The sequence below is a fragment of the Thyridium curvatum genome (assembly GCF_004353045.1).
Source record: "Thyridium curvatum strain D216 chromosome Unknown NODE_27_length_422201_cov_78.887067, whole genome shotgun sequence".
Taxonomy (NCBI): domain Eukaryota; kingdom Fungi; phylum Ascomycota; class Sordariomycetes; order Thyridiales; family Thyridiaceae; genus Thyridium; species Thyridium curvatum.
Window position 1 is genome coordinate 343,896 of NW_022156782.1, and position 27,742 is coordinate 371,637.

At 55.7% G+C, this 27,742-nt stretch overlaps 10 protein-coding genes across 10 annotated transcripts; 6 read left to right on the plus strand and 4 right to left on the minus strand.

Moving 5' to 3' along the window:
- Window positions 1-22: 22 nt before the first annotated feature.
- E0L32_005328 (uncharacterized protein) lies at window positions 23-2,218 on the minus strand (the record flags this gene model as incomplete). Its single annotated transcript, XM_031139838.1, has 1 exon — window positions 23-2,218. The coding sequence occupies one exon, from the start codon at window positions 2,216-2,218 to the stop codon at window positions 23-25; it is 2,196 nt and encodes a 731-aa protein (XP_030996347.1).
- A 282-nt stretch (window positions 2,219-2,500) lies between these two features.
- E0L32_005329 (uncharacterized protein) lies at window positions 2,501-3,763 on the plus strand (the record flags this gene model as incomplete). The annotated part of the gene is made up of 6 exons (XM_031139839.1): window positions 2,501-2,534; window positions 2,594-2,664; window positions 2,723-2,937; window positions 2,998-3,079; window positions 3,144-3,435; window positions 3,504-3,763. The coding sequence occupies 6 exons, from the start codon at window positions 2,501-2,503 to the stop codon at window positions 3,761-3,763; spliced, it is 954 nt and encodes a 317-aa protein (XP_030996348.1).
- A 1,178-nt stretch (window positions 3,764-4,941) lies between these two features.
- On the plus strand, window positions 4,942-5,876 carry E0L32_005330 (uncharacterized protein; the record flags this gene model as incomplete). Its single annotated transcript, XM_031139840.1, has 2 exons — window positions 4,942-5,394; window positions 5,466-5,876. The coding sequence occupies 2 exons, from the start codon at window positions 4,942-4,944 to the stop codon at window positions 5,874-5,876; spliced, it is 864 nt and encodes a 287-aa protein (XP_030996349.1).
- Window positions 5,877-6,284: 408 nt separating this feature from the next.
- Window positions 6,285-7,943, plus strand: E0L32_005331 (uncharacterized protein; the record flags this gene model as incomplete). The annotated part of the gene is made up of 1 exon (XM_031139841.1): window positions 6,285-7,943. One exon carries the CDS (start codon window positions 6,285-6,287, stop codon window positions 7,941-7,943), a length of 1,659 nt encoding a protein of 552 aa, XP_030996350.1.
- Window positions 7,944-8,561: 618 nt separating this feature from the next.
- E0L32_005332 (uncharacterized protein) lies at window positions 8,562-10,403 on the minus strand (the record flags this gene model as incomplete). Its single annotated transcript, XM_031139842.1, has 7 exons — window positions 8,562-8,848; window positions 8,920-9,031; window positions 9,090-9,177; window positions 9,252-9,516; window positions 9,581-9,935; window positions 9,988-10,076; window positions 10,145-10,403. The coding sequence occupies 7 exons, from the start codon at window positions 10,401-10,403 to the stop codon at window positions 8,562-8,564; spliced, it is 1,455 nt and encodes a 484-aa protein (XP_030996351.1).
- A 783-nt stretch (window positions 10,404-11,186) lies between these two features.
- Window positions 11,187-12,007, plus strand: E0L32_005333 (uncharacterized protein; the record flags this gene model as incomplete). Its single annotated transcript, XM_031139843.1, has 2 exons — window positions 11,187-11,597; window positions 11,654-12,007. 2 exons carry the CDS (start codon window positions 11,187-11,189, stop codon window positions 12,005-12,007), a joined length of 765 nt encoding a protein of 254 aa, XP_030996352.1.
- A 566-nt stretch (window positions 12,008-12,573) lies between these two features.
- E0L32_005334 (uncharacterized protein) lies at window positions 12,574-15,386 on the plus strand (the record flags this gene model as incomplete). Its single annotated transcript, XM_031139844.1, has 2 exons — window positions 12,574-13,458; window positions 13,521-15,386. The coding sequence occupies 2 exons, from the start codon at window positions 12,574-12,576 to the stop codon at window positions 15,384-15,386; spliced, it is 2,751 nt and encodes a 916-aa protein (XP_030996353.1).
- Window positions 15,387-15,999: 613 nt separating this feature from the next.
- Window positions 16,000-17,411, minus strand: E0L32_005335 (uncharacterized protein; the record flags this gene model as incomplete). Its single annotated transcript, XM_031139845.1, has 2 exons — window positions 16,000-17,209; window positions 17,266-17,411. 2 exons carry the CDS (start codon window positions 17,409-17,411, stop codon window positions 16,000-16,002), a joined length of 1,356 nt encoding a protein of 451 aa, XP_030996354.1.
- Window positions 17,412-18,333: 922 nt separating this feature from the next.
- Window positions 18,334-21,134, plus strand: E0L32_005336 (uncharacterized protein; the record flags this gene model as incomplete). Its single annotated transcript, XM_031139846.1, has 3 exons — window positions 18,334-18,614; window positions 18,691-18,810; window positions 18,863-21,134. 3 exons carry the CDS (start codon window positions 18,334-18,336, stop codon window positions 21,132-21,134), a joined length of 2,673 nt encoding a protein of 890 aa, XP_030996355.1.
- Window positions 21,135-22,027: 893 nt separating this feature from the next.
- Window positions 22,028-27,515, minus strand: E0L32_005337 (uncharacterized protein; the record flags this gene model as incomplete). The annotated part of the gene is made up of 4 exons (XM_031139848.1): window positions 22,028-24,363; window positions 25,092-27,136; window positions 27,191-27,370; window positions 27,472-27,515. 4 exons carry the CDS (start codon window positions 27,513-27,515, stop codon window positions 22,028-22,030), a joined length of 4,605 nt encoding a protein of 1,534 aa, XP_030996356.1.
- Window positions 27,516-27,742: the final 227 nt, after the last annotated feature.

Below are 27,742 nucleotides of genomic sequence, written 5' to 3' on the forward strand. Positions count from 1 at the left end.
TACTGAGTCGTTTTATGTGCTTTCATCTGTCCGTTAGAGTGTTGAAAAGCGCCGTATCAACACCTTGCAGGGCCCATGACTCCAGATCTACAGCCCAATCTTGATCAAGAACGCCAAAGTCCTGCGAGACATGATCATTCAGAGACGGGAATGGTTCATCCGCAATTGAAAATTCGTTGTAGTCTCTCGAGGTGGGTTGGAAGGAGGCTAACGGACTTTGCCGATTCGTATTCGTGGTCTGGAGACCATGTTTGGATTGTTGATCAACAAGCTGGCCTCGCTCTCTGTCATGTTCCGGATCCTCCAATGGATTGTGATGTCTGATTTTGATAGTACCAAAGTAGGGGATATGTATAGACATGGTGCCTGACTCATCGACCTTCCCTTCAGGACCGTCAAACTCGGGTCTGCTGGCTACTGGAGACACACTAGCCTCATAAAGGCCCCCAATACGGGACTTGGCCTCAATTGCAAGCAATGGTCTCAAGATCAGACTGATCCTTTTTGCAGCGGCATCACCGTAACCATTGGCCATCTTGTCCATAAGTTCAAGAGTTCGTTCGATCAGCCCACGGTCAGCCAATCTCTGATGCGCGAGTGATTGGAGGCAAGTGAGTTCCGTCCCGATTTCCCGCCTTTGCTGATGACAGCATATCATGTGTGAAAGACATAGCGTCATGCTAGCAATAAAGACAACGAAATCTATGCCTCGACAATACGTTGTTGTTGTGTCAAGACTGCGGAAAGACACATATCTGCTCAGGGTTTCTCGGCTGGCGTTGGTGGCTGATAGCTTGCTGTAGTCGTAACACGGGTGATTGGCGGAAGATAGGAGTAGATATGGGATATGCAGTTGGACCATAAGGTGATAATATGTAAACTGGTTCATAAGGCGGACCGTGTTTGCAAGTGACTTTGCCGGACCCCCCTCAGAGTCAGGCAGATCGTTGGGTATCAGCCACCACTGGGGTGGCATGAATGATGCGGCTTCCAGTAACAACTTGTCGATGTTGGAGGTCGTTGCAATATCTGTGCGCTCGGTGCCATTGCGCTGGATAATGCGATTTCCAGCGACGGCCAGGACGCGCTCCATTCGCTCCAAGGCTGAGCATCCCTCCAATATATCTGGGGTAGCAAAGACATCTCCAAGGGACCCTTGCGGTAGATCGAGCATCAGTGAGAGATAGCGGTCCGAGAAAACCAGTCGGGCCCACATATAACTGGGATTTATTCGGTCCCTAGTCTCCTCGTCCAGCACCTTGACAGAAGTGCACGTCTCCTGATGAAGCCCGATCATTTGCGCCAAGGTCATTGCTTTCCGGTTGGTTAGCCAGGCCCGGCGCAGGTTGCCTGCGTTGTTCAAATACATGCTCTCAAGCATGACGCACTCGATGCCGTCAAGCGAGTCGAGAAGCTCATCGTTGTTCGTCACAAGCCTTGAAACGCCGTCGATAAGGCGGCGTACTAGTCTCTGATGATTCAACTCCAATGTATTAAGCTTGTCGAGCTGCCTTGCCGGGATCCCTTGTAAGAAGATGGCGAGGTTGAGAAGTCTCCTTGCAACGAGAACCGGATGAGACTCTGGAGACGGTAATCGAAGTAGGGCCGACAGTGACGCTGCATTATGCTGGACAATTTCGTCGTACGGTTGGCAGATGACACCATGGAATAGCAAGGAAGCATCTATTGGGATACTCAAGATGAGATTCAGGTCGGCTGGACTAGGCCACAAAGATCTGAGAGTGCGGGAGATGTCGGCTGGGCGTTCTGGAAATGTAGGCAAGGCGCCGGAAGAGCAGGACGGCGACAGAAATGACGCGTTTCGAGACCGAGAGGCATCGTCAGGGGCCTTGTCCCCCGACATTGCGCCCAAGTCAGGAACCACACCCTTGCGATCTCGCCTTGACAGTTCATTCTCGAACTCCTGACTGACGCATTTGGTCTGCCGGCTTCGACAGCCATCGCATACATCTTGCTCCGGGGCCGCAAATGTACACCTGATCTTTCGCCGCTTGCATTCCCAGCAACTCTGTGTCCCTTTGCGGATTTTGCGCCTTTTCGAGGAGGGAGGCAACATCCCGTCCGCGGCGTTGGCCGCCTGATGACGCGTTTCTGTCATTGGACCTGAATTAACTACTCCCTTGGTAGATCCTCGGTCGATATAGTTTTCATCCGTTGATGGAGTTGATACTTGGACGTCTGGGCCGCGGCGAAGCATGTTGACGCAGGTGTGGGCATGCAATCGTTTCCACCGCGGACGAATGGCAAGGGAAATGACGCACTAAATCCATCCCATCCACATCCGACAACCATGCAGCCAATCACCGACTTTGCTTCGTCCGCGGCGGAAAGACCAGATGACTTGTCAAGTGTATAAGAGAGGGGAACAATTCTGTATCTTATAATTGAAGTGCTCTCATCCTTAATATTGATGAGGACAAGACAGTCTTTGTCGTCTGAAGTTAGGCAATTTCTCTCGAAGCACTTTATTATATCCGTGATGGTGAGGATCGCTGTAGCAGGGGGCTCTGGTCGTACGTATCGAATGTTGGCATTCCTCATGTGGTTGTATTGTAGCTAACGTGTTTCATAGAGGTCGCTCGAGAGGTCATAGATGCTCTTGTAGCCACTGGAAAGCACGAGATTACCGTTCTTAGCAGACGAGTAATTCTTCACGATGTACCCTTCCTCAACTTAGATACTAATACTGAGTTCTCGTCAGGATCTGCAGTCGGCGGATGCCACCGACCCCGGGGTCAAGCAACGTACGGTGAACTACGGCAACGTTCATAATTTGACTGAAGCTCTTCAAGGAGTTCATACTCTTCTATCATTCGTACAGATTCTTTCCGACCCGAATCAAGAGTCACAAAAGAATCTGATTGACGCTGCCATTGCTTCTGGGGTGCGCCGATTTGCCCCCAGTGAGTATGGAAGGTAATTTCTTTTCTCAATTGAAACCGTACACCATGAATGGCTACTCACGTTTCCATACAGCAAGGGCACGAACCATATGGCCTGGTGGGCTGGGAAGGAGGCGATTCGCGAATATCTTGAGGAAGTGAACGCCACTGAGAAGGTCAGAAGTTTGGCCTGATCCCACAGATTGTGCGTTGCCCTCTGCAATACTAATAGGTTTCAAGAAACTCGAGTATACCTTGTTCCAACCGGGATTATTCTTGGATTACCTCGCATTTCCCTACAAAACGGCCAAATATCTCGACCCGCTTCAGAGCGTCTTCGACTTTGAGCACAGACGTGCCATTGTAGTCGATGGCCATGAAGACGCCATCCTGACTCTGACCACCGTGAGCGATCTCTCAGAGATCATTGCTCGCGCGGTCGAGTATGAGGGCGCATGGCCAAGACATGGGGGTATCAGAGGCAATCGACTGACCTTCTCGGATATCCTCAGAATTGGCGAGACTGTTCGAGGTAAGCACCAGTCATGTGGTTGATTCGCGAGTTCCGAACGGTGACTTGCTGATTTGGTAGCCTGATAGGACATTTCGATGTTGACAAAGTGTATCTTGAAGATCTTCGAGCTGGAAATCTCAAGACGTCTTGGGGTCTGGAAGCTGTGCACCATGCGGTGTCCGACGACCAGGCAGCGGAACTTCTCAGGGCAGTGTCCATCGGTATCCTCCTAAGCAGTGTGGAAGGCGCCTGGGATTCTTCAGACAGCATGAGTCGCCTTTTCCCGGACTTCAAGTTCACCACCGCCCATGATTTCCTGGTGAGGGCTTGGGACGGAAAACCATAATCTCTTTTATCAAAACTTCATCTTATTGAATGTCATACATGCAGCTCAATATCGAACAGTACGAATATAGGGGCTTTGGGACCTTCCAATGAGCTCGGAAAATGTCTCCAATTTCACACATGTCTGCCGAATTCTAAATTCTGTGATGCCCCGTCCAGTGCCCATTAGCCAGTCATCAGAGTGTGTATTTAGCCCTTTCCAATGCTGGAGTCCTTTCTGATGATCCTTGCTCTTTCTCGCAAAGATATGCTTTTCGTCTGGGTCACTACTGACTACGCCCCTGAACCGATGTTCAATGTGTTCAAACAAAACAAGGCAGTGACAAGGCAGTGACGAGGCAGTACCTTATGAGAACACAGCTCAACGATTGGGATCCGGAGGCATGTGCTATGGGAGGGCCATGTTGATGATAACTTCGAAGGTATTTTCGGCCGGCAATCCACTTGATAATATTATGTCTTCAAGCAGAGCTAGTGGCCCTATGCCGTCGGTATATAGCGTCGTAATCACAAGTAGTCTGATGTGACGAGCCGGGGGTAGAGTGGAGCGTTTCAGAAAGATTGATCATTGAACCTAGGTTCTGGGATCGCAAGTACCACCACAGTGGGTCGATCAATCAAACAAGAGAACATCAGACTATTTGGCCATATGATTGTACAGAATCTAAGTCATTCTCCTCCAGTACAGGGAGGCATATCGTGCCCTTTCTTTCTTCTAGCCCTCTCAATTCCAATAGTTTATGATTTGACAATCATTCCCTGTTGCTTCTGCGGAATGGTAGCACTTGAAGACGTGTTCCTCGTGCTGAGTGCAGGGGTTGGTGTGGATCGAGCTCAGCATGGTCTAACACTCATTTGTTAGTCGTCATCTGCTGGTCAACGCCGCCAGTTTCACATCCCGGTCTGCGAGATGAGTCCAGGGAACATCTGTCCGTGATGCCGGACTGGTGTGGTGGTACAGGTGAGGATGTTAAAAGCATCTGACGACGCATCTCTGGCAGACACTCTCTCCTCTCCTTTCACGACAGATGACTGTGATTACCTTCACTTGAATTTCCACACTTTATCTGCTATTCAAATATTTCGCTCTTTACTTTCTCGCCTGGTGCAGCAGCAATTTGACCTTCCACTCCTTACTGAATAGCCAACAGCCTACGCCATACTTTCACTCTATCCAGTATGAAGTCATATCTTCTTCTCGCCGTCGCTACTTTCCAGCTGGCTGTCGCTTGCCCGGCCATTCCTCCTCCTTCAAGAGCTTCGGTCACCACTGCAGTTCCGGAGCCCACGGCCAGTGCCGTCAACCCTCCTCCTGTCATCGTCAAGGATCCCACTCCGGAAGACCCGGCCGCAACCCCTGTCAGCACCCCTACGACCGCGGCCGCTACTCCTTCCCGTACCGCCGAAGCCGCCACACCGCCTAAGTCGTCTGCCGGAGATGACGCCTCGGTCTCTGGAAAATCGACCTTTTACGGCGGCAACACCCAGGGCGGAATGTGCTCGTTCTCCACTTACACCATCCCCTCAGGCCTCTTCGGCACCGCCTTCTCCGGCTCGGCCTGGGACAGCGCAGCCAACTGCGGCGCCTGTGTCCGGGTGACCGGGCCCAACGGCAACTCCATCACCGCCATGGTACGCCCTATCTCTAACCCGCGAGACACTTCTGCTTTCCTTGACAGCCTTGCTAACCCCATGGTTTCCAGATCGTCGACCAGTGCCCCGAGTGTGACAAGGGCCACCTCGACCTCTTCCAAGACGCGTTCGCCAAGCTCGGCGACATCTCCGCCGGCATCATCCCCACCTCGTACACCTTCGTCCCCTGCGGCATCTCCTCCCCGCTGGTCCTCCACAACAAGTCCGGCACCTCGGCCTACTGGTTCTCGATGCAGGTGGTCAATGCCAACGAGCCCGTCGCCAGCCTCGAGGTCAGCACCGACGGTGGGTCGTCGTGGCAGAAGACGCAGCGTGCGCAGTACAACTTCTTTGAGAACCAGAGCGGCTTCGGCACCGAGAGCGTTGACGTCCGCGTCACGAGCAGGGCAGGCAAGACGATTGTTGTCAAGAACGTCAGTGTGGCATCTGATGCTTCTGTGACCGCTTCCTCCAACTTCTGAAGGAGTCTTTTCGGTTGTTTATGTTTTTCTTTTCTGTGCTCATACTTGGAGCTGGATATCTTCATCCTATTCTTGTCTGTATTTCGTCTGCACAATATTTTCCCAGGTATAGTAAGCTGAGGCATACTTTCGAATACTTCCCGTTGGAGAGAGCATAGTGAAGTCCGTTCCCACCGGTCAACTGAGCGGAGATGCACAACCCGGTTTCTTATCTATTTTGTAGCCAAACATATGCTCCTCGTCTTTTGGCCTTTGGGCTGATTGGCTTTCTACGTCGCATTTCCCCAGGTGATCAGGCATCCTCGCATGACTACCCCACCTCGGTGGACTGAGTACCAGAGAGAGAAATTCTTCTCAATCTGTCGCACATACCTGCAGAATACCCATCTCTTTTCTCAGCTGTGAAGAATGACCGAAGTCAAAAGCTCCGTCCATGTGTACACGCCTCTGAAAGATGGCGAGATACGCTTGCTCTTTATGGATTCTATCAGCCCTGGCGGAGTGACATGGTCCCTGCGGCCTGTGAGCCTCTTGGATAGCAACCAGTCATCAGAGAGCGTCGAATTCGACGCTCTTTCGTATGCTTGGGGGAACCAGCACAATACCTTCCCCTTCATGCTCTCTGATGGCAGGGAATTGCAAATCCACGAGAATCTTCACGACGCCATGCCTTGTCTCGCCAGGCGACGTACACCGCTGCCAATATGGATTGATGCCATCTGCATCAACCAGTCTGACGATGCGGAGAAGAACCTGCAAATAAGCATGATGCGCAGGGTGTACCGCTCTGCGTCCCATGTAATAATATGGCTGGGACGTGCTACTACATACAGTGAACAAGCCATTGCGCTGCTTCCAGTCATCGCACGTGTTGGAGAGAAAATGAAGTCCAGACCCTATCCGGTATTCGACACTCTTGAATCTTGGGGGTTGCCCAAATTCGGGTCCCCTATATGGCCCGCAATCTACGACATTGTCGACAACCAGTGGTTCACGCGTCTTTGGATTTTGCAGGAGGCTGCATTGGCTGCATCGATCAAGTGCCTATGTGGCGACTTCGAGATTGACTGGCAGATACTTGAAAGAACTACAGGAACCACCGCATTCCATATAAACAAACTATACACCAAAGTCAACGAAGCCACAAGCCTGCCAATTCACAGTAGCGTTTTTCGGATTAGGAATCTTCATCAAGCCCATGAGCACCCATCTCCGCAGCCGAAAGTAACAGATGTGGAACATCTCCTCCGCATCACTTACCTCTCGACGAGGGGCCACAACTGTTCTTCTGCTCGCGATCGCGTGTACGGCGTCCTGGGCTTTGTGAGGGATGAACAGATCAAGAACCCGCAGCTCTACAATATCGAGCTGCCTGTCACCGAGCTCTACACCAAGTTCATGCATTTCCTCCTACACAATGTGGACCCCAGATCTTTGGCCCTGTGGCGACTTATCAGCATAGCTACTGCTCCCAACAAGATGGAAGGTCTCCCAACCTGGTGTGCGGATCTACACAACCAAAAGCCTGATGTGCCTAGCTTTGAATTCTCGCCATTCATTCTTCGCATGTCGGTAAAAAATACAGAAGCGGCATGGCAGGCTGGCAGGTCTGAGCTCGGCTGGAGCCGCGAGGGCTTGCGCCAAGATGAGCTTGGACTACATGGAGTAGTCTTCGATTGGGTCGTTCATATCTACCCGAGTATCCCTATGATCGATCCAGTCAGTGCTGTCAGTGCTACAGATATCGAAAAAGATATACGAGGACTTAGATCTCTTCTCGAGTGGGAAAGGTCTCTGGCACTGAGTATACTTGGAATACATCCGTCGACTCCAGTTGCAGAAGATTTCTCACAACCACCCAGCCAAATAAGTATCGAAACCTACTTTCAAACCTTGTGTGCAGGTGTGATCAACATGGGCCAGCATGATGAGAAGAGTACTTCGAGTATCTATGAGTTTCGTTCTACGATGGGAGCCTTGTATGATCTTACCGGGAGAATAATAACCCTGGACGAGAGGCACGTACAAACCCTCAATCCCCACGCCGCGATTCGAAGTGCTTACTAATGAGGAATGTTTGATGCAGATGTCGGTATAAAACGTTGAAGGAACTATTAAAGGATGTGCCTGAGGATGACGCCAATATACTTGAGAAAGCTGCTCCTGGGTCTCCAGTAATGAATCTCCTGGCCAAAGTGTGCAAAGAGCTTCGTGGAAGGCGCGTGTTCAAGACATCCTCTGGCCGCATCGGGCTTGCGCATGAGCCTATACAGAATGGGGACATTTTGTGTGTTCTCGATAGCGCACCCTCGCCACATGTTCTTCGTCGAAGTCTGGCAACGCAGGAAGAGAGATATCTGCTAGTGAGTGAAGCCTTCATGAACGGCATGATGAATGGCGAGGTCTATGAGCTTGGGATCCAGAGACAAGATATCACTCTGGTGTGAGCAGTTCAACGTTAGATAGCCCTTGCAAGCTAATGCTAGCCATATGGGTAGAGCAGCTTTCAGCTGCCCAAGTCGGTGTTAACGGTCAATTTACGATTTTTGCGAGGTGATAACGGAGCTCTTCTCTTTGCTGAAACGATAATTTGGATAACTGAAGTGGCTTTTCCGCCCAGGTTGAAGTTTTATGTCTACATCTCGTGGTGCTTAGGCAGATCAAGTCGGATGAAACATACTTTTTCTATCTCGCCTCAGGTAGATACACGACAATACGATCGAGGTCCGCACCCTTGTAATCGACGCCGTTGTAGAGTCCTCCAATCGTAATCGTGTTCCGACCTCTTTTCAGAGGAAGCAGAAGCGGAGTCGAGAGAATGATTCCTTTGTGGGTGTCTTTCTGGTACAGAGTGTGGACGTTATCAGTGTCACCATTGACTACGACACTGCTGATACGGCGCAGCTGCCACGTCCCGTTGATGCGATCAGGCTGCCCCATAGGCTGGTCGCCGTAGCCCATGTCATCTATGTCTACAGCAACAGAGTTAGTCCATCGGTTGGTAGCGAATAACTCATTGACACAGGTAGTTGCACCAACTTACTCTGATGATAGAAGGAGATCCACTGATCCTCGCCCTGCCCATCCACTTCGAAGGTGATTGTGCTTTGATTGCCATATATGCCGGTCGCAATCACGTTGTGACTACCGAAAGTCTGTCGCAGAACTTTCAGCCTCAATACTGTGGGATAAATATTGGAAGGGGAGACCTACTGCTTCCTGCAGGAAAGCATCTCCTGCAAGTTTTCCTCTCTTGGATGTGTAAGTCTTGCCCTTGATTGGAGACCACTCCCCAGTCTTGCTGCAGAGTCGTTAGCCATAGATACTGCCAACCATCTTCTCCAGTCCAAGCCTCAGCCAGCATTTGGTACTTACACATCGAGGTCATAGATGTCGTGCCAGACTACCTTGAGACTGCCGTCACGTTCATTAATCTCGATGGGAAGCCAGACGTTGCGACTCTCCCAAAGCGAGCGCATGTCCCATTGGTCCCCCATATACAGATGAGTTGTTTTCTTGGTGCCCTCAATTCTCCAGGAGAAGCCGGACTGTGTGCTGAATGTGCGGGTGTATGCCGGGGACACGAAAAACGGCTGGGACCAGGGTCCTTCGAGTTTATCTGCACGCATAGCGACAACATCTAAGTGTCGTTAGTTTGAATAATTATCCAGAAAGCAAAGTTAACGCCTGGCCACTCTGCTTACTGTTGGGACGATAGCCTGTTTTGTGACTCATCAGAGCAAAATAGCTCTTCTCAGTCTGTAAGATAGTCGGAGCTTCGAAATCATACTTGTTGAACCGAAAGGTCACCTCTTCTACAGCGGTCAGGTTACTGTTGAATTTGCTGACATATACATCACGCCCCTCAACGCGGTCGCCGTTGGAATACAGGGCGTAAGAATGTCCCGTCTTGTAATCAGTGAATGCCCCAAAGTCCTGAGACCAGTTCCCAAGAGGAGACGTTGCGCTTTGGAAAGTGTAGGGACCGGCGATATTATCCGCAGTTGCAAGACCTTGGAGCAGTTTGCTGTACTTGGAGTCGTCTGCGTGCCACCACATCTATCGCTAGTAAGCAGTAGTTTCAATCCGTGTGCCCCCCTTGATCACTTACGTGATACTTCTTTGTTTCCTTGCTGTAGATCACTTTGGGGCGCTGGATAACGCTGTCTGGGGAGATCCATTCGTGACCCTTTACAGGCTCTAGTCCAATCGTCAATGACCTCCTCAGTGCAAGAGACAGGCAGGTGGCCAGGTTACAGGCCACTCACTAAGTGCTAGCCCATGGGAAGTCCACGTAGCGAGATCGTCGGAGCTATAGACTGAGATTCCTCCACCCTCGACCTGGCCCTCGGCTTTGTGCTCGCCAAACCAGTAGAATCTGCCGGAATCCTGGTCAACGCATAATCCCCCTGTATGTGCGTTGAAAATGTTGCCATTCGTATCCCGCCAACGAGCACCAGGCACAATCCACTTGCCAGATACAAGTGTGGCGACCGCCAGCACAATTGCAACAATCGGGACAATCATGGTACTGGATGACCACGATGATGGATCTATGCACAATGAGTGCAGTTCTGTGCTATCATCTATGAAGAGGTTCTTCTCTACATGAAAAGATTCTATAAGTACTATGCGCTCAAAGAATGCCAAGGACTTGCTCGGTGTATATCAAGCACGAGCCCACTCTTAGAGATTGCTGTGCTGGTACCGACAGCGATCGCCACATGGTACTACTTGTACACTTTGGCACCAGTTCCACCAATGGAAGCGTGGTTTTGAATGGGTTCCAGTCTTGCTCATCTCCGCCATTTTTCGCTAACATCAAGCTACCCCGCGCAACTACCAGCTATGTGTGGGTTTGCTTGCGGGTAAATGGATCGGGGACGAGGGCCCGAGGACACAGCTTTCTTGGCAGGCTACTTTTGCACCGAGATACCCTCGTATCATTGAGGGGCGAGGTTGTGAATTCGCAAGTCGCAATGAGGGGGTTGCATCAAATCTGCTAGTGGGAATTGCATTGCTTTTTGATCATGTCTATTGATACAACCTCGAGACAAGTGAAGCCGAGCTTAAGCTCCGAGGACAGCCAGTTTACTGGGTTTGGCCAGCTGCTTCATTATCCGAGCAATGGGCCATATCCCGCTAATAATAACGGGTGCTTGGTTATAAAGTCTCATGAAACCTTGGCACTCAACATATCAGACTGAACCCCTACAGATAACGAGGGAGCTGACTCCAAAGCCAAGCATATCGTTTAATCGGCCTAGTTTTCTTTTCGCCCTCTATTGATCCATCTGAACATCCAAAACAATGAAGCTCACCGCTATCGCCTGGATTGCTGCTATCATCAATCAGCAGTCGGCTGTTGGGGCTGCCGTATCCCTAGGCGCACAGCAAAAGCCACCATATTTCATCCTGACTGGAGACTCAACTGTTGCCGTCAACGGTGGCTGGGGCGATGGTTTCCTGTCCTTTCTGAAGGCTCCGGCAGAGGGCATCAACCCAGCCAAGAGCGGCGCCACAACCGTCTCATTCAGGCGGCAGGGCTTGTGGGACAAGGCTTTGCAGGCCGTGAGGGACAACGCTGCTAACGCGCAACCTATTGTTACAATGCAATTCGGCCATAACGATCAGAAACCTGCCGCGAACATCTCCACAGAGCAGTTTCGAAACAACCTTGAAGTCATGAGCAGGGAAGCAAGGGAAGCCGGCGCATTTCCCGTGAGATCCAAACAAAATTTACCAAATTACCAGGGTTTCAAACTGATAGACTCTAGATAATCATCACTTCCCTTACGCGACGTACGTTTGAGAATGGACAGGTAGTGCAGAACCTGAAAGAACACTCAGAGCTCGCGATTCAGGCCGCCAAGGCAGCAGGAGCAATGGTTCTCGATCTCAACATGGCCAGCACGAACTATGTTAACGCTATTGGAGAGGCCAACGCGCAATACTACAATCTGGCCGAAGGTGATAGGACTCATCTGAATCCGAAAGGGGAAGTTGTGTTCGGCCGCCTCGTGATCGACCTTCTCCTGGATCAACGGAAGGATTTGGGCTGTTACTTCAGGCCAAACCCTGTCTTGAGTGAGAAGCTCAGGAAGGGCGAGTTTGCGACAGGAGACGAGTAAGACCCATCCCATTCTCAAACGAGCAAGAATCCATGTCATTGAAATATGGGAAACAAGGAGGAAGAGAACGTCATTTGCTGGTAGCTCGGGTAGATAAATCAAAGCTTCCTCAAAACATACCAGAGAGAGCCAACAAACACGCCACCACCTCCACACAATTATATTGACACAGGATTTTCTCAATTGTAGATGTGCATTGAGTGCCTACTTTCGTAGTCGCGATTGAGTCTTGGACCAATGCGCTGCTCCTTCAATTAGTCAGCGACAATCAAAATCCCAGTCGAGGCAAACTCCGCCACGTGACATCGCGACAAGTTCGAGACAGCTGCTGTTTGCTGGTGTGCGCATTTCGTCATCGCAAATCCTCCACTTTCAAGATTCCAGTTCGATCCGTCACACACACGCCTCTTTGCCAGGTCACTTCCTTGGCCCGAAGCGGCGAGGGCAAAGGAGAGTAATAATTGCCCAGGGCATGGTCATCATTCCGCAAACCCCACTTCCGCGACCAGACTCGGGAAATGGTGGATCGGTAGAGTGAGCGCAGCTCCTCCGGCGCAGTCGCAACCATGGCCCCGAAACGTCGCAACGCGGCCGCAAGCGGCATCAGTAATCGCGCCGCCATTGGACTTCGGGGCTCAAGCTCGGCGTCACGCTCGAAGCGCGGCTCTAAGCAAGATGACGTCCCGGATGTCTACCGCGAGATGTTGTCTGAGGCCGGGCCTTCTCGCGCAACGCGCAGTGCCGAGGGCCAAGAGCCACCCCCGAAGAGGCTCAAGAGGCCGGGCCAGAAGCCTAAAGTAGAACAGCCTCAGAACGAAGAGGCGCCAACAATTCCTCCGGTATTATCTGCACAGCAGGTGACACAGGCGGAGGCTGCGACCGAGGTTCCTTCGCAGACCGATGGCGATGATCCTGATGAAGAGGATATCGAATTTGAGGACATCGTCATCCCGGAGCCCGTGATCCAGACTGCCGAGCTCGACTCTGAAGACGAAGATGACGAAGACATCCAATTTGAGGATATCGATCTGGCCGTGGACGAATTGCCTGCTGATGATGGCCCGCCCAAGGTTCTAGAATTGAATCTCACCTCTCACCAGGCCGCGACAACGCCGAGACGCACAGTGGAAAAGCGTAAGCCGCTCACCAAAGAGGAAAAAGAGCGCAGAATCGAGGTGCATAAGATGCACCTCCTGTGCTTACTGGCTCACGCGGCGCGGAGGAACCACTGGTGTAACGACCAAGTGGTCCAGGAGTCTCTTCAATCGCTTCTCACGGACAAGATGGTGACTTACCTCAATCCGCGAAAGAGCCTGCCCCAATTCGGACAAACAGAATCGTTGAAGAATGGGGTGCAGCAGGCCTCGAATGCTTTCAAGCTGCGGTTTGCCATCACCGAACGCGGCTTGAAGCGGGCCTTGTGGGCAGAAGATGAGAAGCATCTTGAGGAGGTAGATACCATTTTTCCCAACTGCTTTCCCAGGTGGATCGACATGGCTGACCATGAATGCAGTATGAATTGCCTAACGACATGGAGTCTACTCTTGAGAGAGCCGACTTCCGAAAAGCTGCCACGACATTGCAAGGATCGAGAGATGTTGGAGCTCAACTGTTCTGCGCCCTCCTTCGAGCAGCCGGTGTAGAAGCCCGGCTAGTATGCTCACTACAGCCGCTGTCATTCGTGCCCGGAGCACCGACCCTTCCCAGGCCCCGGCAGTCGAAGCTGTCTGCGAAATTGGCCAAGGCGGCCGAGGACAGGGACCGCTTCGCCAAACTGTACCAAACGGCGTCGCAGCCAGACCCAGTCTCGGCCTCGACGTCCATGACCCCTCCGAGGCGCCGACTCGGCCACCCCAACGCCACAGGTTACAACATCCCATCAATAGCTTCTCCAACACAGCCATCGCCCTCAACGTCACACGCCCAGGACACCTCCAGCAAACGCATACGCAACGAATCACCTTACCCCGTCTACTGGGTCGAAGTGCTCGACGAGGCACATCAGAAGTGGCAGCCTGTGGACCCCCTAGTCACAGAAACGCAATGGAAACCAGCCAAGCTCGAACCCCCGGCCTCAGACCGCGCAAATTGTCTGTCATACGTCATCGCCTTCGAGGAGGACGGCAGCGCGAAGGACGTGACGCGCCGGTACAGCAAGGCATACAACTCCAAGACGCGCAAGTGGCGCATCGACGGGCTCCCCTCCTCGAACGCCCCATCCCCGCCGCCGGGCAGCGGACCGGACCCCCCACTGGCGCCGGACAGGTGGCTCCGCCGCGCCCTGCGTCTCTACACGCGGCGCATACCCACGGACCTAGACCAGATCGAGAACAACGAGCTGCTGGCCGCCGAGGCGCGGGAGCCGATGCCGCGCAACGTCGCCGACTTCAAGGACCACCCGGTCTACGCCCTCGAGCGGCACCTGCGGCGCCACGAGGTCCTCGCCCCGGACGCGCACTTTGTCGGCACCGTCTCCGCGGGGAGTAAGGCTCCCCTCGAGCGGATCTACCGCCGGCGCGACGTGCGCATCGCCCGCTCGGCCGACAAGTGGTACCGTCTGGGCCGCGTGGTCAAGCCGCTCGAGATCCCCGTGAAGTGGCTGCCCAAGCGCGCCGTGCGCAGACGCGGGCTCTTTGACGATGACGACGGTCCCGATGACGACGATGACGTTGATCCCGTGCTAGGCAGCGGCGCCGGGCCGGGCGACGTCAACGGCACGCCGCTCTTCACGACCGAGCAGACGGAGCTGTACCGCGCGCCGCCCGTCGCGGGCGGCCGCGTGCCCAAGAACAAGTTCGGCAACCTCGACGTGTACGTGCCGAGCATGGTGCCCGAGGGCGGCGCGTACCTGCTCGACGAGCGCGCCGCGCGCGCGGCTTTCATCCTGGGCGTCGACTACGCGCCCGCGCTGACGGGGTTCTCCTTCCGGGGCCGGCACGGCACGGCCGTGCTCAGGGGCGTCGTCGTGCCGGCCGAGAGCGAGGAGGCGGTGCGCGCCGTGGTCGAGGGCCTCGCGGACGCCGAGGCCGAGGCCGAGCGGGAGCGCAGGGCGGCGCGGGCGGTGAGGATGTGGAGCCGGTGGCTCAAGGCGCTGAGGATACGCGAGAGGGTGTGGGCCGGGGCCTCCGAGGGGGAGGTGCTGGCTGAGGAGAGGAGGATTGGGGAGGTTGTTGATAGGGGCAAGGGGAAAGGCAAAGGGAAGGGCAAGAGGGTTATTGTGGACGAAAGTGATGACGCTGATGATGATGAGGCTGGACAGGCCGCTGATGATTGGGATGAGATGATGGAGGATGCGGAGAGTGATGTCACGGAGGAGTTTGATATGGTGCAGGACGATGATGAGGATGAGTATGGGGGTGGTGGGTTCTTGATTGAGTGAAGATCGGGTTGGCACGAATTCTTTGGATGATACCTTTGACACGAATAGATTCTTGATGTGGATATGGAAATATTGAAATATCTTTACATTTCTATGCTGCAACATAATTGACGTTCAAATCATCCATAGCTCCGCCATCTTGATGATACTCAGGGGCTGCCCTCCGCCAGCGTTCCAAACACCAAAAATAAAAGTGCAAAATAAAATCGTCATGACCGGCAAAAGCTCACAGACTCACCCGGAGGGGAGTCTGCTACGAAGATCCTAGGGAGGGATCTTACTGCCGCACAGGATCGCACTGTCGTCGAGTAGTGGTCTGTGTTGTCGTCGGGATTGTTGTTTTTAAAGTATTTTTTGTTGTCGTCATCGGGGAATCGAACTCGTGTCCTCCTCGGGCCTGCTACCTCGCATTCCCTGTCCATTAAACAATCTGACCATGTTGCCAAATTTTCCAATCGTCTTTTCCTCCCCGGCAGCAGACTGCGTTAACCGCGCCTATAAGGGCTCTGACCACCTGGGGGGTATTCCCTCCTGAGGATCAAGAACAAAAGGGCGGCCCAAGCTTGAATCGAGCCATATGGAGGCATCCTCCCTACAGCCCCCCCGACCGCCCTCAGCTGTCCATCCTCTCCTCCAACCACCGCGCAATGGCCTCGTCCGCGCCCGGAGCCAGCCCAAATCCACCACCAGCACCGTCCCCATCGCCAGCGTCGACGACACGCACCCGCCTCTCCGCCTCCCCCTCCCACCCGTCAAACTCCTCATCCCACTTCAGCCGCTCCTTGAGCTCGAGCTTGTCCACGCTGCGCCGCATCAGGTCCGCCAGGGCGCCGGCCTGGGTACCAAAGTTGTTCTCGCCGGCCTTCCTCCTCCGCTTCGTACTAGCGTTGCTCGCCGTCGCCGCGCGTCTCCTCCGCCTCGCCGCCGGCGCGGGCTGTGGCGCCGTCTGGTGCAGAAACAGGGCCTCGGGGATCTTGAGGGTGGACTGCCGCGGCGGGAAGGCGAGGTAGCCCTTGCGCGGGGGCCTGAGCGCCAGGACCTCTTCTTCCTCCGCCGCCTTGGCGCTGACGCCGTCGTCGCGGAGGGGGTCGAGGGACAGCGCGTCGATGGCGTCGAGGAGGGACTGCGGCAGGGTCGACGCCGAGGCGGTGCCGAAGTTGGGCGGGACCCACATGCCCGAGGTGTGGAAGAAGAGGCAGGGGCTGGCGAAGGGGTCGAACAGGTTGGAGGGGCAATTGAAGAGCGCGGGGATCTGGCTGCGGAGGTAGTGGAAGGCGGAGCCGTCTGCGCCCTCGACTGAGGGGGAGGAGGTGGTGGTGGTGATACCAGGGGATGAGAGGTTCTTGGAGGAGTTGATGGGGTGGTCCGGCAGGAAGGTGGTCCAGTTGTAGATGCCGTTGTAGGCGGCGAGCCCGCGGACCGCCATGCGCTGGTGGGAGTGGGACTCGGTCAGGGCGAGGGAAGCGGCGAGGCCCGCGCCGAGGTAGGAGCCGTACACGTAGATGTCCCTCCGAGAGCGCTCAGGCGGGGCGAGGTTGGCGGTGATCCATTCGTAGCCGAAGAGGACGTCGTGGATCGGGGTCGGCCAGTGGAGAGGTGTGGTGAAGTCCGGTTCTTCTTCATCCTCGCCGCTGACGCGGGATGAAGGGGAGGAGGCTGTGGAGGAGAGGACGGTATCCGGCCATCTGTAGTTGATGACGGCGGTAGGGTAGCGTCTTGTAAAGGCAGGCAACGGTGGGACCACATCGTTGCCGAGGGGTGAGAAGGGCGGGAGGCAGATGAGAAGAGGGCTTGTAGACGGATGGTTCTGGACCCCGTGGAGACTGTGCCCTTGTCAGCCTCTGCAGACCATCTGTCCAGGGACGGGCTCTGAACTCACTCAACCGAGATGCTGCCGGACGACGCGCACGGTACAATCACCCTTTCGGCCTCCGGGGCCGAGCTGTACCATCTCGGCCGCTGGTGTGGTGCGGAAGACCCGACACGGACACGGATTCGGACTGCGGCGGGGAGCCATCGTGCCATTTTGCACGGGAATGTCACGCCACTGCTACAACGCAAATGTCACGGACTCACTGCGTGCGGAATTAACATGCGGTTCTTTACTTGTGTTAAAGACTGGGACTTCAGGATGGCAGGCTTACTCTCAGGACCATGTCCTCGACAATCGCCGCTGTTCCAGGCGCGACACCCCGTCCGGAGTCCGACGTCCAAATGGCAGTCTGACACCGGTGAAGGGGTAAGATGCAGTCGGTCAAAAGCCGGGCCAATGGGGAGCACGGATCTGGATCTATCAATTACTGGGCAGTGCGGCACGCACACTCACTCAAGGAAGGTCTAATTCCGACCAATCCGCATCTCTACCATGGCCAGGCAATAGGGTCGGGATGATAACTATGAGTTGGGGGCTGAACTAGATCGGATTTTGAATGTGTCGTCTGAACTCAAAATTGCCCATGCATGGGCCACCCAGCCTACACGTGCCGAGACACACGCGTGGCCAGCAGTAGATCACGGTCAAGAAACAAGCATCTTGAGCTCCCTGAGCCCTCTGAATGGTGCACTAATGCTGCAAGATTTAGCGCCGTTGCCGCCCGCCAACGTCATAGCCAGTCCCACTGCGAGCCCTGGAGCTGGAGGGTTCTCGGCCTCCCCGCCCAAGTCATAAGTACCCAAGGTATCATGTGGAAGAGCCCCAAGAGACACAAATACGAGTAGCATTCCATCCAGTGTCGCCGAGAGTCCGCCCACCGTTGTAGAATTGATCCAATCACTCCATCTGTGTTCGGGATCTCGGAACTGCCGGTTAAGACCCGGAAGTCCATAACAAGCATTATTGCCAAGATCTTTGACCTTTCCAACCCTCGCTCAGTACTACATCATCACTCATGGGACCCTGAATCCGCACGGCCGGACCGGCCAGCCAGCAAGCAAAGCTGCAGCCACAATGAACGATGCAGGCGGAGAGTGCTTGGAGCAGCACGTCAAGGAGGAGGATGGACGCGCCGAGGATCTGCCCAAGGCCATCGAGAGGAACATCCAGAATGACCGGGCGCATCTCGATCCCAGCCGCTGGTGGTTCGCATCCTCCGCCTTCCCCATGATCGCGGCCACCCTCGGACCCGTTGCCAATGCCTTCAGTATCCTGGCTCTTGTCCGTCCATGGAGACAGAGGATCCCTCCCGGGTCCAATATCACGATAGCCCTCTACCAAGATGATCCGGTCTGGTGAGTTCGCCCCTTTGTTGGCAATTGGCCAGCACTTGGCACGTTTCTTTGTGGCCCTACTGACCAACACTGCAAGGCTTCTTGCCATCAATGCTTGCCAGCTGGCCATGGCTCTCATCGCCAATCTGTTCTTGCTGCTGAACATGACGAGGCGAATCCGCTTCACGATAGCCCAACCCGTGACCATCGTGGGGTGGTAAGTATTCGCACCTTGACTCTCTCCAGTCCAATGTCCTGACCATGTGCAGGTATCTCTCTGCCATCCTCCTCATCGCCCTACTCTGCACAGCAGTCGGCCCTCTCCAGCTGTATCCTGAGATCGAGTATGTCTGGTCGCAGGCCTTCTACTACGGCATGTACGGCGCCATCCTGTACTTCATCACGGCCTCGCTCATGGTCGTCACCTTCGCCGGCGCCCAGGCCGGCAAGTACGACAAGGACTTCCAGCTCACCAACGCCCAGCGCACCCTCATGCTCCAGACCATCATGTTCCTCATGTACCTTCTCATCGGGGCCCTCGTCTTCGCCAAGATCAACGGCTGGACGTACCTCGACACGGTCTACTGGGCGGACGTCACGCTATTCACGGTCGGCTTCGGCGATTTCGCCCCGCAGTCGACCCTCGGCCAGTCCCTCGTGATCCCCTACGCGCTCATCGGCGTCATCAGCCTCGGTCTCGTCATCGGCTCCATCCGCAGCCTCGCCCTCGAGCGCGGCAGGAACAGGCTGGACGCGAGGATGATCGAGAAGCGCCGGCGGCGCTTCCTCAAGGAGATGACCAAGAAGGGCAAGGACGGCATCCTCGTCCCCATCGAGCCGGGCCGCGCCGAGTCGGACCTGAGCGAGTTCCAGCGGCGCGAGGCCGAGTTCAAGCTCATGCGCAAGATCCAGCACCAGGTCTCCATGACCCGCCGCTGGTACGCCATGGCCACCTCGACCAGCATCTGGATCTGCCTGTGGCTCGTCGGCGCCAAGATCTTCCAGGTCTGCGAGTTCCCCTACCAGGGCTGGAGCTACTTTGACGGCTTCTACTTTTGCTTCGTCAGCCTGACCACCATCGGCTACGGCGACATAACGCCCGTCTCCAACGCCGGCAGGTCCTTCTTCGTCTTTTGGTCCCTGCTCGCCCTGCCGACCATGACCGTGCTCATCTCCAACGCCGGCGACACCATCGTCAAAGCCATCCGCGACGGCACCGACTTGCTCGGAAGCATCACCATCCTGCCGGGAGAACGTGGTTTCAAGAAGGATATCAAGGAGATCGTGCGCGTCATGTCCTTTGGCAAAGCGTACGCCAACCCCACCAGCTCCAGCGACGACGAGTCGATCCACGAGGATCCTCCCGGCCTCCTCGGCGCGGCGCAGCCGACAAATATCTCCAGCGACGACGATGACGGCCTCGACGTCGACGGCGACGACGACGACAACGGGCCCGACACGGACGCAGAGATCGGCGATGAGCCGCGAGAGAAGCGCCTGAATGATGAACAGCCCGCCGTGAGCAGCGGCAAGGCCAAAAATGATTCCGGGAGGCGCAACGGGACCGATAAGAATACCGACGAAGCGGATTGTGCTTCCCCCTCGTCGTCCAGCCCCCTCCAGCAGCGGCGCGTGCAGACCCTCCAGATGTCACGGGCATCCACCCTCTCCTTCGCCGACTCCACAAACCCCCCCAAGTCCGACCACCACCCGCAGCACCACCACCACGGCCACAGGAGGAACCTATCGCGCGCCAAGACCACCAGCGGCGCGTCCTCGCACTCGTCGGTAAGCGGCGGCCGCCCAGGCAGCAGCGGCAGCGCCGCCACGACCTCGCGGCACCACCGGCACGGCAGGCTCACGGCGCGCGACGACGAGTCGGTCGCCCGCGTCGACCTGCCGCCGTCCCTGCCGTCCACGCGCGCCGAGTACCTGTCGCTGCTCATCGACGAGATCGCGCGCGTGACGCAGCACCTGCGCCACCAGCCGCCACGCAAGTACTCCTTCCACGAGTGGGCGTGGTACCTGCGCCTCATCGGCGAGGACGAGCACGACGCCGCCACCCACCGCAAGGCGCGCCCGCACGTGCACAGCAAGAACTGCCGGCACGACGGCGGCGGCGGCGGCAGCAACAGCAGCAGCATCAACAACAACAACACGAAGGATAAACACCACCATCTTCACGGCGGCGTTGTGGGCAGGCAGTCCGCCGCGGAGCGCCGCGAGGGCGAGACCAAGGCCGCCGAGCTCGACGAGGAGGAGCACGAGATGCAGTGGAGCTGGGTCGGCACGCGCAGCCCGCTTATGGGCAGCCAGCAGGAGGCCGAGTGGATCCTGGGCAAGCTGACGGAGCGCCTGCAGAAGGAGCTCCGGCACGACGTGGAGAGGGAGTCGAGGGGCAGGGAGGGCAGCAGCTATAGCAGTTTTATTGCTGGCGGTGGTGGTGACAAGGAGGAGGAAGAGGTCCTAGAGGAGGAGATCGACGCCAAGGGGGTGAGTATGGAGCCTCCGGGTAAGGAAGCTGGAGACGATATTGTATAAAAGGGTAAAGGGAACTGATCTACAACTAGAGGGCAAAGGCGTTTGAAGACAGCGAGACCACTGGGTACAGCTGCACTGGATACCGTGGGGAGCAGTTCGTTTTAAGGAGTTTAATGTTTGAAGCATGTGTCATTAGCAAATGAACCAAGTTCAAGATTGAGCACTTTATCGCAGCATTCCCTTGCCACGCGTGTGGCATATGAGTCAGGAGCCCCGGATCCGAATAACTCTGGCCATCGGTACGATAGCAGTATTATGTATTCCGCTACTTATTACTCTCTAGAATGGTGTAGAATACAGCACTTGACGTGCCAAAGCAACGCTTGTCTAACCATGCCAAAACGCCAGAGCGGAAAAGCCCTCAAATGCAGAGTTTCCCCCCTTGTCCCATGGTATCTCTTTCCCGTCCCCTCTTTGTTCCATGTAGGAACGAACCGAGCAGAAATGAGAAAGATAGAGGCCCAACGCAGCGCGTACCGCGTCGGCCCAAGATGCGGTCCGGATCGGAGGTGACAAGCCCACCCCGAGAACTGGAACCCAATGATAGCACACATAGACGATACACCCATAATACAACTGTGTAAGCAGCATTAAAACCCTTCCCTTCCGTGATCCCCCCTCCCCCATGTTCCCATCCATCAATGAGCCACTTCTTCTCTTCCCACTCAACCCTTCATCCATCCCACCACCATGACCAATCACTTCGTTTTCTTCTTCAACAAAGCCCCCAGGCTTCAGTACTCCGCCCCAACCCAGTCGAGCGCCAGGCACAGCGCCCCAAACGCCGAGGCGCCCACCCGCACCACCACCGCGACGACGCCGCGCGTCAACACAAAGGCGCACCACACGGCCGCGAACGCCAGGCCCGCGCACAGCTCCGCCGCGGCCCCAAGTCAATGGCCCGACGCCAGCAGCAGGCGGCGGTTCTTCTTGATCACCACGTTGAGGCTCTTCTCGAGCTTCTCCGACTCGCGCCGCGCCACCGCCAGCGCGCTCTCGGCGTCCTCGGCCGACAGCAGCGGCACGCTGCTGAAGGGTGACGCCGATGAGGCCGATGACGAGGTGCCGCCCGCGGCGGCGCCAGAGGTGGCGACAGCGGTAGAGGTGTTGCCCAGCGCGGTCGATGTCGAGTCAATGTCTGCCATCGTCTTGAGCGGCGCCGTGGCATCTGCAATGTCCGGGTCACCAGCGACGGCAGCGGGGTCGTGGTGCGCACCGGCAGAAGCCGCAGCCGAGTTGAAGATCCACGGCGCCAGCGACGACAGAGAACCCGGGTGCGGAGCCTTGGCGTCCTGGCCGAGCGAGTTCTTCCACGAGGTGCCGAGGCTCAGACGCGGGAGGACGTACTGGTTGATGCAGTAGATGGCCTCCTCGCGCTGAATCTTAGCCACCGGATCGCGGTTCTTGCCGTCCGACGACTGCGGGAAGTACCCTGGCGGTCCGTTGGGGACAGCCCTGCCCTTGACCAGGCTGAATCCTCCAGCAGACTCGTGCCGGGTGTGGACGTACGATGCAGGTCCATTGGTAGCGGCTGCGATCAGCTTCTGCAGCTCCAGAAACCGCGTCTCTTCCTCCTCAGTCAGGTTCCGCACGCAGTCGCCGTTGGGCGTCAGCAGCACACGGACGCCGTCGAGGATCTTCCGGACGGCTTTGCCATCGAGGAGCGCGGCCTGGTCCTCCTCGGTGATCATTGAGCGGGACGACGCCATCATGTCCTTGGCATTGAGGCTGTCCTTGAGATCATGTCGCTGAGGCTGCGAGGCCGTGAGCAGCTTGAGCAGAGCAATCTGTTCTGGATCGGCAATGTCGCCCTTGGCCACAAGATCCTGCAAGATGGACTGAGGGGTGGGAAGATGTCTCTCAGTTTCGGGCGTCTTGCTGCCGGTGTCTTGCTGCTCCTCCTGGGGCGTGTCTACCACTTCTGCGACGGTCGCCTGCTTTGATTTGCTCTTAGGGGCGGGCGATTCGCTCTTTGGGGCAGGTTTGGGTTCTAGTTGCGGCTCAGGCTGCGCCTTCTTGCTCTTAGCAGGTTTCTCATCGGTAACCGTCTGAGCTTTGGCGGGTTCCTCCTTCACGGCAGCAGGACCCGGGGTGGCTGGACGACTCTGAACGGGCGTCAGACTGGAACCACTCGACTTGTCCTTCTTCTGCTTCTTCTTTCGTCCAACAATCGGGCCAACCTCAGCCTCCTTCTCAGGAATAGGCTGACTGGCGATCTTCTCGGCCTCCTTCTTTGTGGCCTGCTTACGCTCTTTACGTTGCTGGCTCTTGGTCGTGCTCCTGACAGCTGCCGCCCCGACTCTCGACGGCGGGGGCGAGCTGGCCCGCGAGCCAGACATGGTGGTCGAGACAACAGATGCATTATCCGAGATGATCTCGCTAGCCGGAGTGCCAGGACGGTTAGTGGGCAGGACGGAGGACCGACCGTGATGTTTGGTATCGATAGACATCGATAGGGTGGGAGCCGCCTCGGTCTTGGGAGTGGGAACAAGCCGGAGACTCCTAGGTCCCGACCGAGCTACTGGCGACGAAACTGCCGCCGCAGTGGGTGTGGGAAGGGCTGGGAAGCCGGAAGCCTGATCCGACGCGGTCTTGTCAACCGCAGAAGACGACTCAGCAACCTTGGCCTGTTGCGACGTTCTCGTAGCGGCTGCAATATTAAGGATGCCGGGGACTGGCTTCTTTCCAGCCTTCTTCGGGGTCTCGACCGCAGGTCCGGCAGAATAAGGTGCAGGGGTCGGCGGTTTGGCAGTAGTGTTTGTGGGAGGCTGAACAGGTGTTTTCTTCGACGATGCAGGGGCTGTTGCCACGGCCTTCGGCTGAACAGGCGTAGCAGGAGCGGGAGCGGGAGCCTGCGGTGTCGCCTTGGCATCCAGAGCTGGGAAGTCTGCCTCTTGCAGAAGCTGCTTGGAAGAGCTTGCGATCTGTTTGGAAAGCCCAGTCTCGACGGCCCGTGCCTTGACCGTTTTCTTGGTCTCTGCGCTTGGGGCTTTCTTGGGAGTTTGCTCAAAGGGTTTAAGAGGGATGATGGGCGTAGGAGTCTGTCGAGTCGCTGCGGGACTTGACGGGATAGCATCCGAAGCAACGGGAGGAGGCTGAAAGCTAACAAAGCCAAGACCTGGCGGAGCTGCCGGCGTCGAATAATACTGGGTGCCAGCGCTGAAGTCGTCCTCCGAGACCAGGGCGTCTACTGTTGAGGTTGCCTCGTCCATAGAGAGGAGCTCGTCATCTACAAGAACAGTCAGCTATACCATCCAATATCAGGTATGAGACGCTCTAAGACCATGGGCGGCAACAACGCAATACCACTTGGCATCTGAGGGAGGCTGAAAGACACCAAAACACGTTATATACATGGACGTTCGGTGTCACGCCTAGGACTATTTGCCATCATCGTCTTCCAGAGAGGGGTTAAGGGTTACAGGTGGCACAAGCTCTCGTGTAAAGAAAAAGAAGAATATATTTGCCAACAAGGTCAATGCAGTTTTCCAGGGATCGGAAACTGCATTGCTGGTTAACGTACATGAAACCCCTCGAGAGGAAGACGATGATTGGCTTGCCTTGCGTAAACCGATGTCCCAAGAAGTCAAAAGCCCATGCCGAAATACTCCATCGCCGAGACTCAAAGTTGACAGTGATGGGCCCCTGGACATTGTCGAAGGAATCTTTCCCTCCTGCGCAAAGGATAAGAAGAAATGCAAAGTTTTGTGTGTAAACGCCAATGCAATCCTGGCCTTGACCGGACCTGATGTTGCGATGCTCGCTGAAATAGACGCGAATCCTCGTTTTTCGTGCCATAGAACAGTCGGGCCAAATCCCTTGGCCTCGAACGTCCCTCATAATACATCAAAACAGACAAAAAAGCAAAAGAAACGAAAAGCCTCCCTCAGTGTACGTCGTTCCTCAATTACCACCTGGGGTAACCAGCATTATACATCATGCCCGGGTTGTACCCACCTTGGCTCTGGCTTCCAAACAGCCCCTGTCCAACTCCGGCATTGCTCTGTTGGTGTTGCATGCGTGCCTGCAGGATGCTCGGGTCCGCAAGATCAACTAAGGCACTCCCCCCAGAGGAGGAAGTGTTAGCGTGTCTGTGCTTCTTCCCCTTCTTCTTCTGCTTGGAACCGAAGTCTTGGAATGCTCCAGGCTGGTTACCGTAGAGCGATGCCAGGAGGCCGGAAGCAGGAGCTGGGGTGGTGGAGGTAGAGGGTGGGTACTGATTAGAAAAGGAGGAAGGGAACATGTACTCACGCTTTCCCGCATCGTGAGCCTGGGCACCACCTGTTCGGCCCCTGCTGTGAATGAGGTTCTGAAGAATCTCGCTAGTATCCTTCTGGCCACCAAATCCAGCACCGCCAAAGCCGTGGCCTTGACCAAACATATTGGGAGGAGTGCCAGTGGACTTGAGGCCCGGGGGAGGGCCAGGCATTGAGGACTGGTAATACTGGCCACCAGATTGGGAGTTGAACGCAGTCGGCATCATGGAAGCTTGCTGCGCCATGACCCTAGGGTTGGCTGCAAGCTTCACCGAGGTTGAGCTTGAGGCCCCCTCATTGGCAAAGCTGTACCGCGATGTCTGGCGGTTGTGGCCCTGGCCCTGAAATAAGCCAGTCTGCGAAGGCGTGATGCCTGGAGGCAGATGATCGGCAAACGAGGCCTGTGGTCGGTTGAACAGTTGTTGCTGTTGTTGAGGGGTCATAGATCGACTTCCGGCGTTGCTCAAGCCAGACGGCTGCATCAGGTTGGTTGCCAGACCAGCACCGAAGGCGTCATTACTGCTACGTTGGATTGGAGGTTGACCGCGACCCCGCCGCTGGTCAAAGACACCACCCTGACCATGGGTCCCGTCTTCAGGCTCTCCTCCGAGTGCCAAGCTACCGCTACTCTCAGGCTCTCCCTCGGATGCTTCTTGTGCCTCGCTCTGGGATTCTTGGTCGACACCCAACCGACGTTCTTCTGCCTCACGGAAAGCACGTCGCCTGGCTGCGCCGTAAGGGTCGAAGAGAGGAGGGAAGTTTTCCGCCATTGCATCGTCCCAGCTAATGTTCGCGAAGTTTGCAACCTGTATGGCTTTCACACAGCTGGCCAGCACCTTGTCGTGATGATCGGCATCAGACTTCGGCACGGTAGAGGAAGCTCGACTGGGTGGAGCCTCAGTAGAAGTATTGGAAGCTTGAGCAGGAGGCCGCTCTGGCTCCTCTTGGATTGCCAACTCAGATTCCTGGGCTGACTCGGCGGTGACAGGAAGGGACATCGAGATTGCGGGGCTCGAGGCTGCGCCACTGGTAGCATGGCTTCCACGGCGGCTTCGGACTTGAGGGTGCCGAGCCCAGTTCGCAGAGGAAGGTAGCGCTGATGCGTCTCCGTTCTCGGAATCGTCGCGGCTAGAGCTTCGAGCCATGGGTTGGGACTGTGGTGGAGGGTGCATCTGCTGCCTGGATGTGGAACGAGCGCCGCCAGCTGCTAACGGTCGTTGCGTCTGGATACTATTCATTGAAGAAAGATCTTGTCGAGTGTAACTGTCCTCTTCATCACCTAGCTCGTGCAAGAACATGCACTGTCGGTTCGTGCATTGCTCATGCCGAAGCCAGGCGGAACAGTACTTTGTGGTGCCGAGTTGGGCTTTGAGGACCCGATCTCCATTCTGGGAGCCGTTGACAGCCTGGATACAACGCTGTGCTTCCTCCTTCTTCTCGAACGTCACATAGATACCAAGGGACTGGTTCTGGCCGTCGGAGCTCTTGCGATTACTAATCGAGATCTTTTGGATGTTGCCGTATTGCCCGAAGAACTCGGGCTTGCGCAGCGTCTTCAGCAACTCGTCTTCACGAACAGTCGGCGTAAGACCAGTAACGTATACGAGGTTCTTTTGTACGACGCGCACACCGACGAGATTCTTCCGGTTCTCTTTTTCGCTTTCTCGCTTTTGCACTTCTTTTTGACGTTGTTCGGCAGCTCGCTTCTTCTGATTCTTTTGAATGTTGGCACGGAACTCGGCAACCCTTGAAAAAGTTAGTCGCGGTGGTGAGAGAGGAATGGGGGCTGGGCAAACATACTCGTCCGCAGTGACAACCTTCCACTGTATTGTCTTCTCGTCGTAGGGTCGTCGGCAGGCAGGACACAGGCCATTCATGGTATTCTTGATGTTGTTGAAGCAGAACTGGCATATTTGATAGCCACAAGGACACGGCCGAAAGTTTCGGTCGGACAGATCGAACTCTTCGATACATAGAGGGCTGCATAACAGTCAGCCAAAGCTTGTCGTGGTATGGAGTACGGGGAAGTCATGGTCGATAGATGCTGAAAGGGGGACGTGGGGGTCGGGATCAAAACCTACCAGGTGTCATCCTCCTCCTCGATAAATGTATCTTGAGGCGCCATGATGGCTACTGTGCTCTGAGAACCCCGTTGGCCCGAAGAAGGGCACGCAGAAAGCCGGTATCAGAAGGGGAGGGGAGGCGGTCGGGGTGAGATGAAGTTGACAACCGGACGAAGAGGTCGACAGGAGACGCAAGGTTTTTGGGTATCTCGAGTCAAACAGGGTGGTTCGTCTATGGGTTAAGGAAACTCGGGAAGAATGCAAAACGCCTTGTAGTAGATGTACAGGG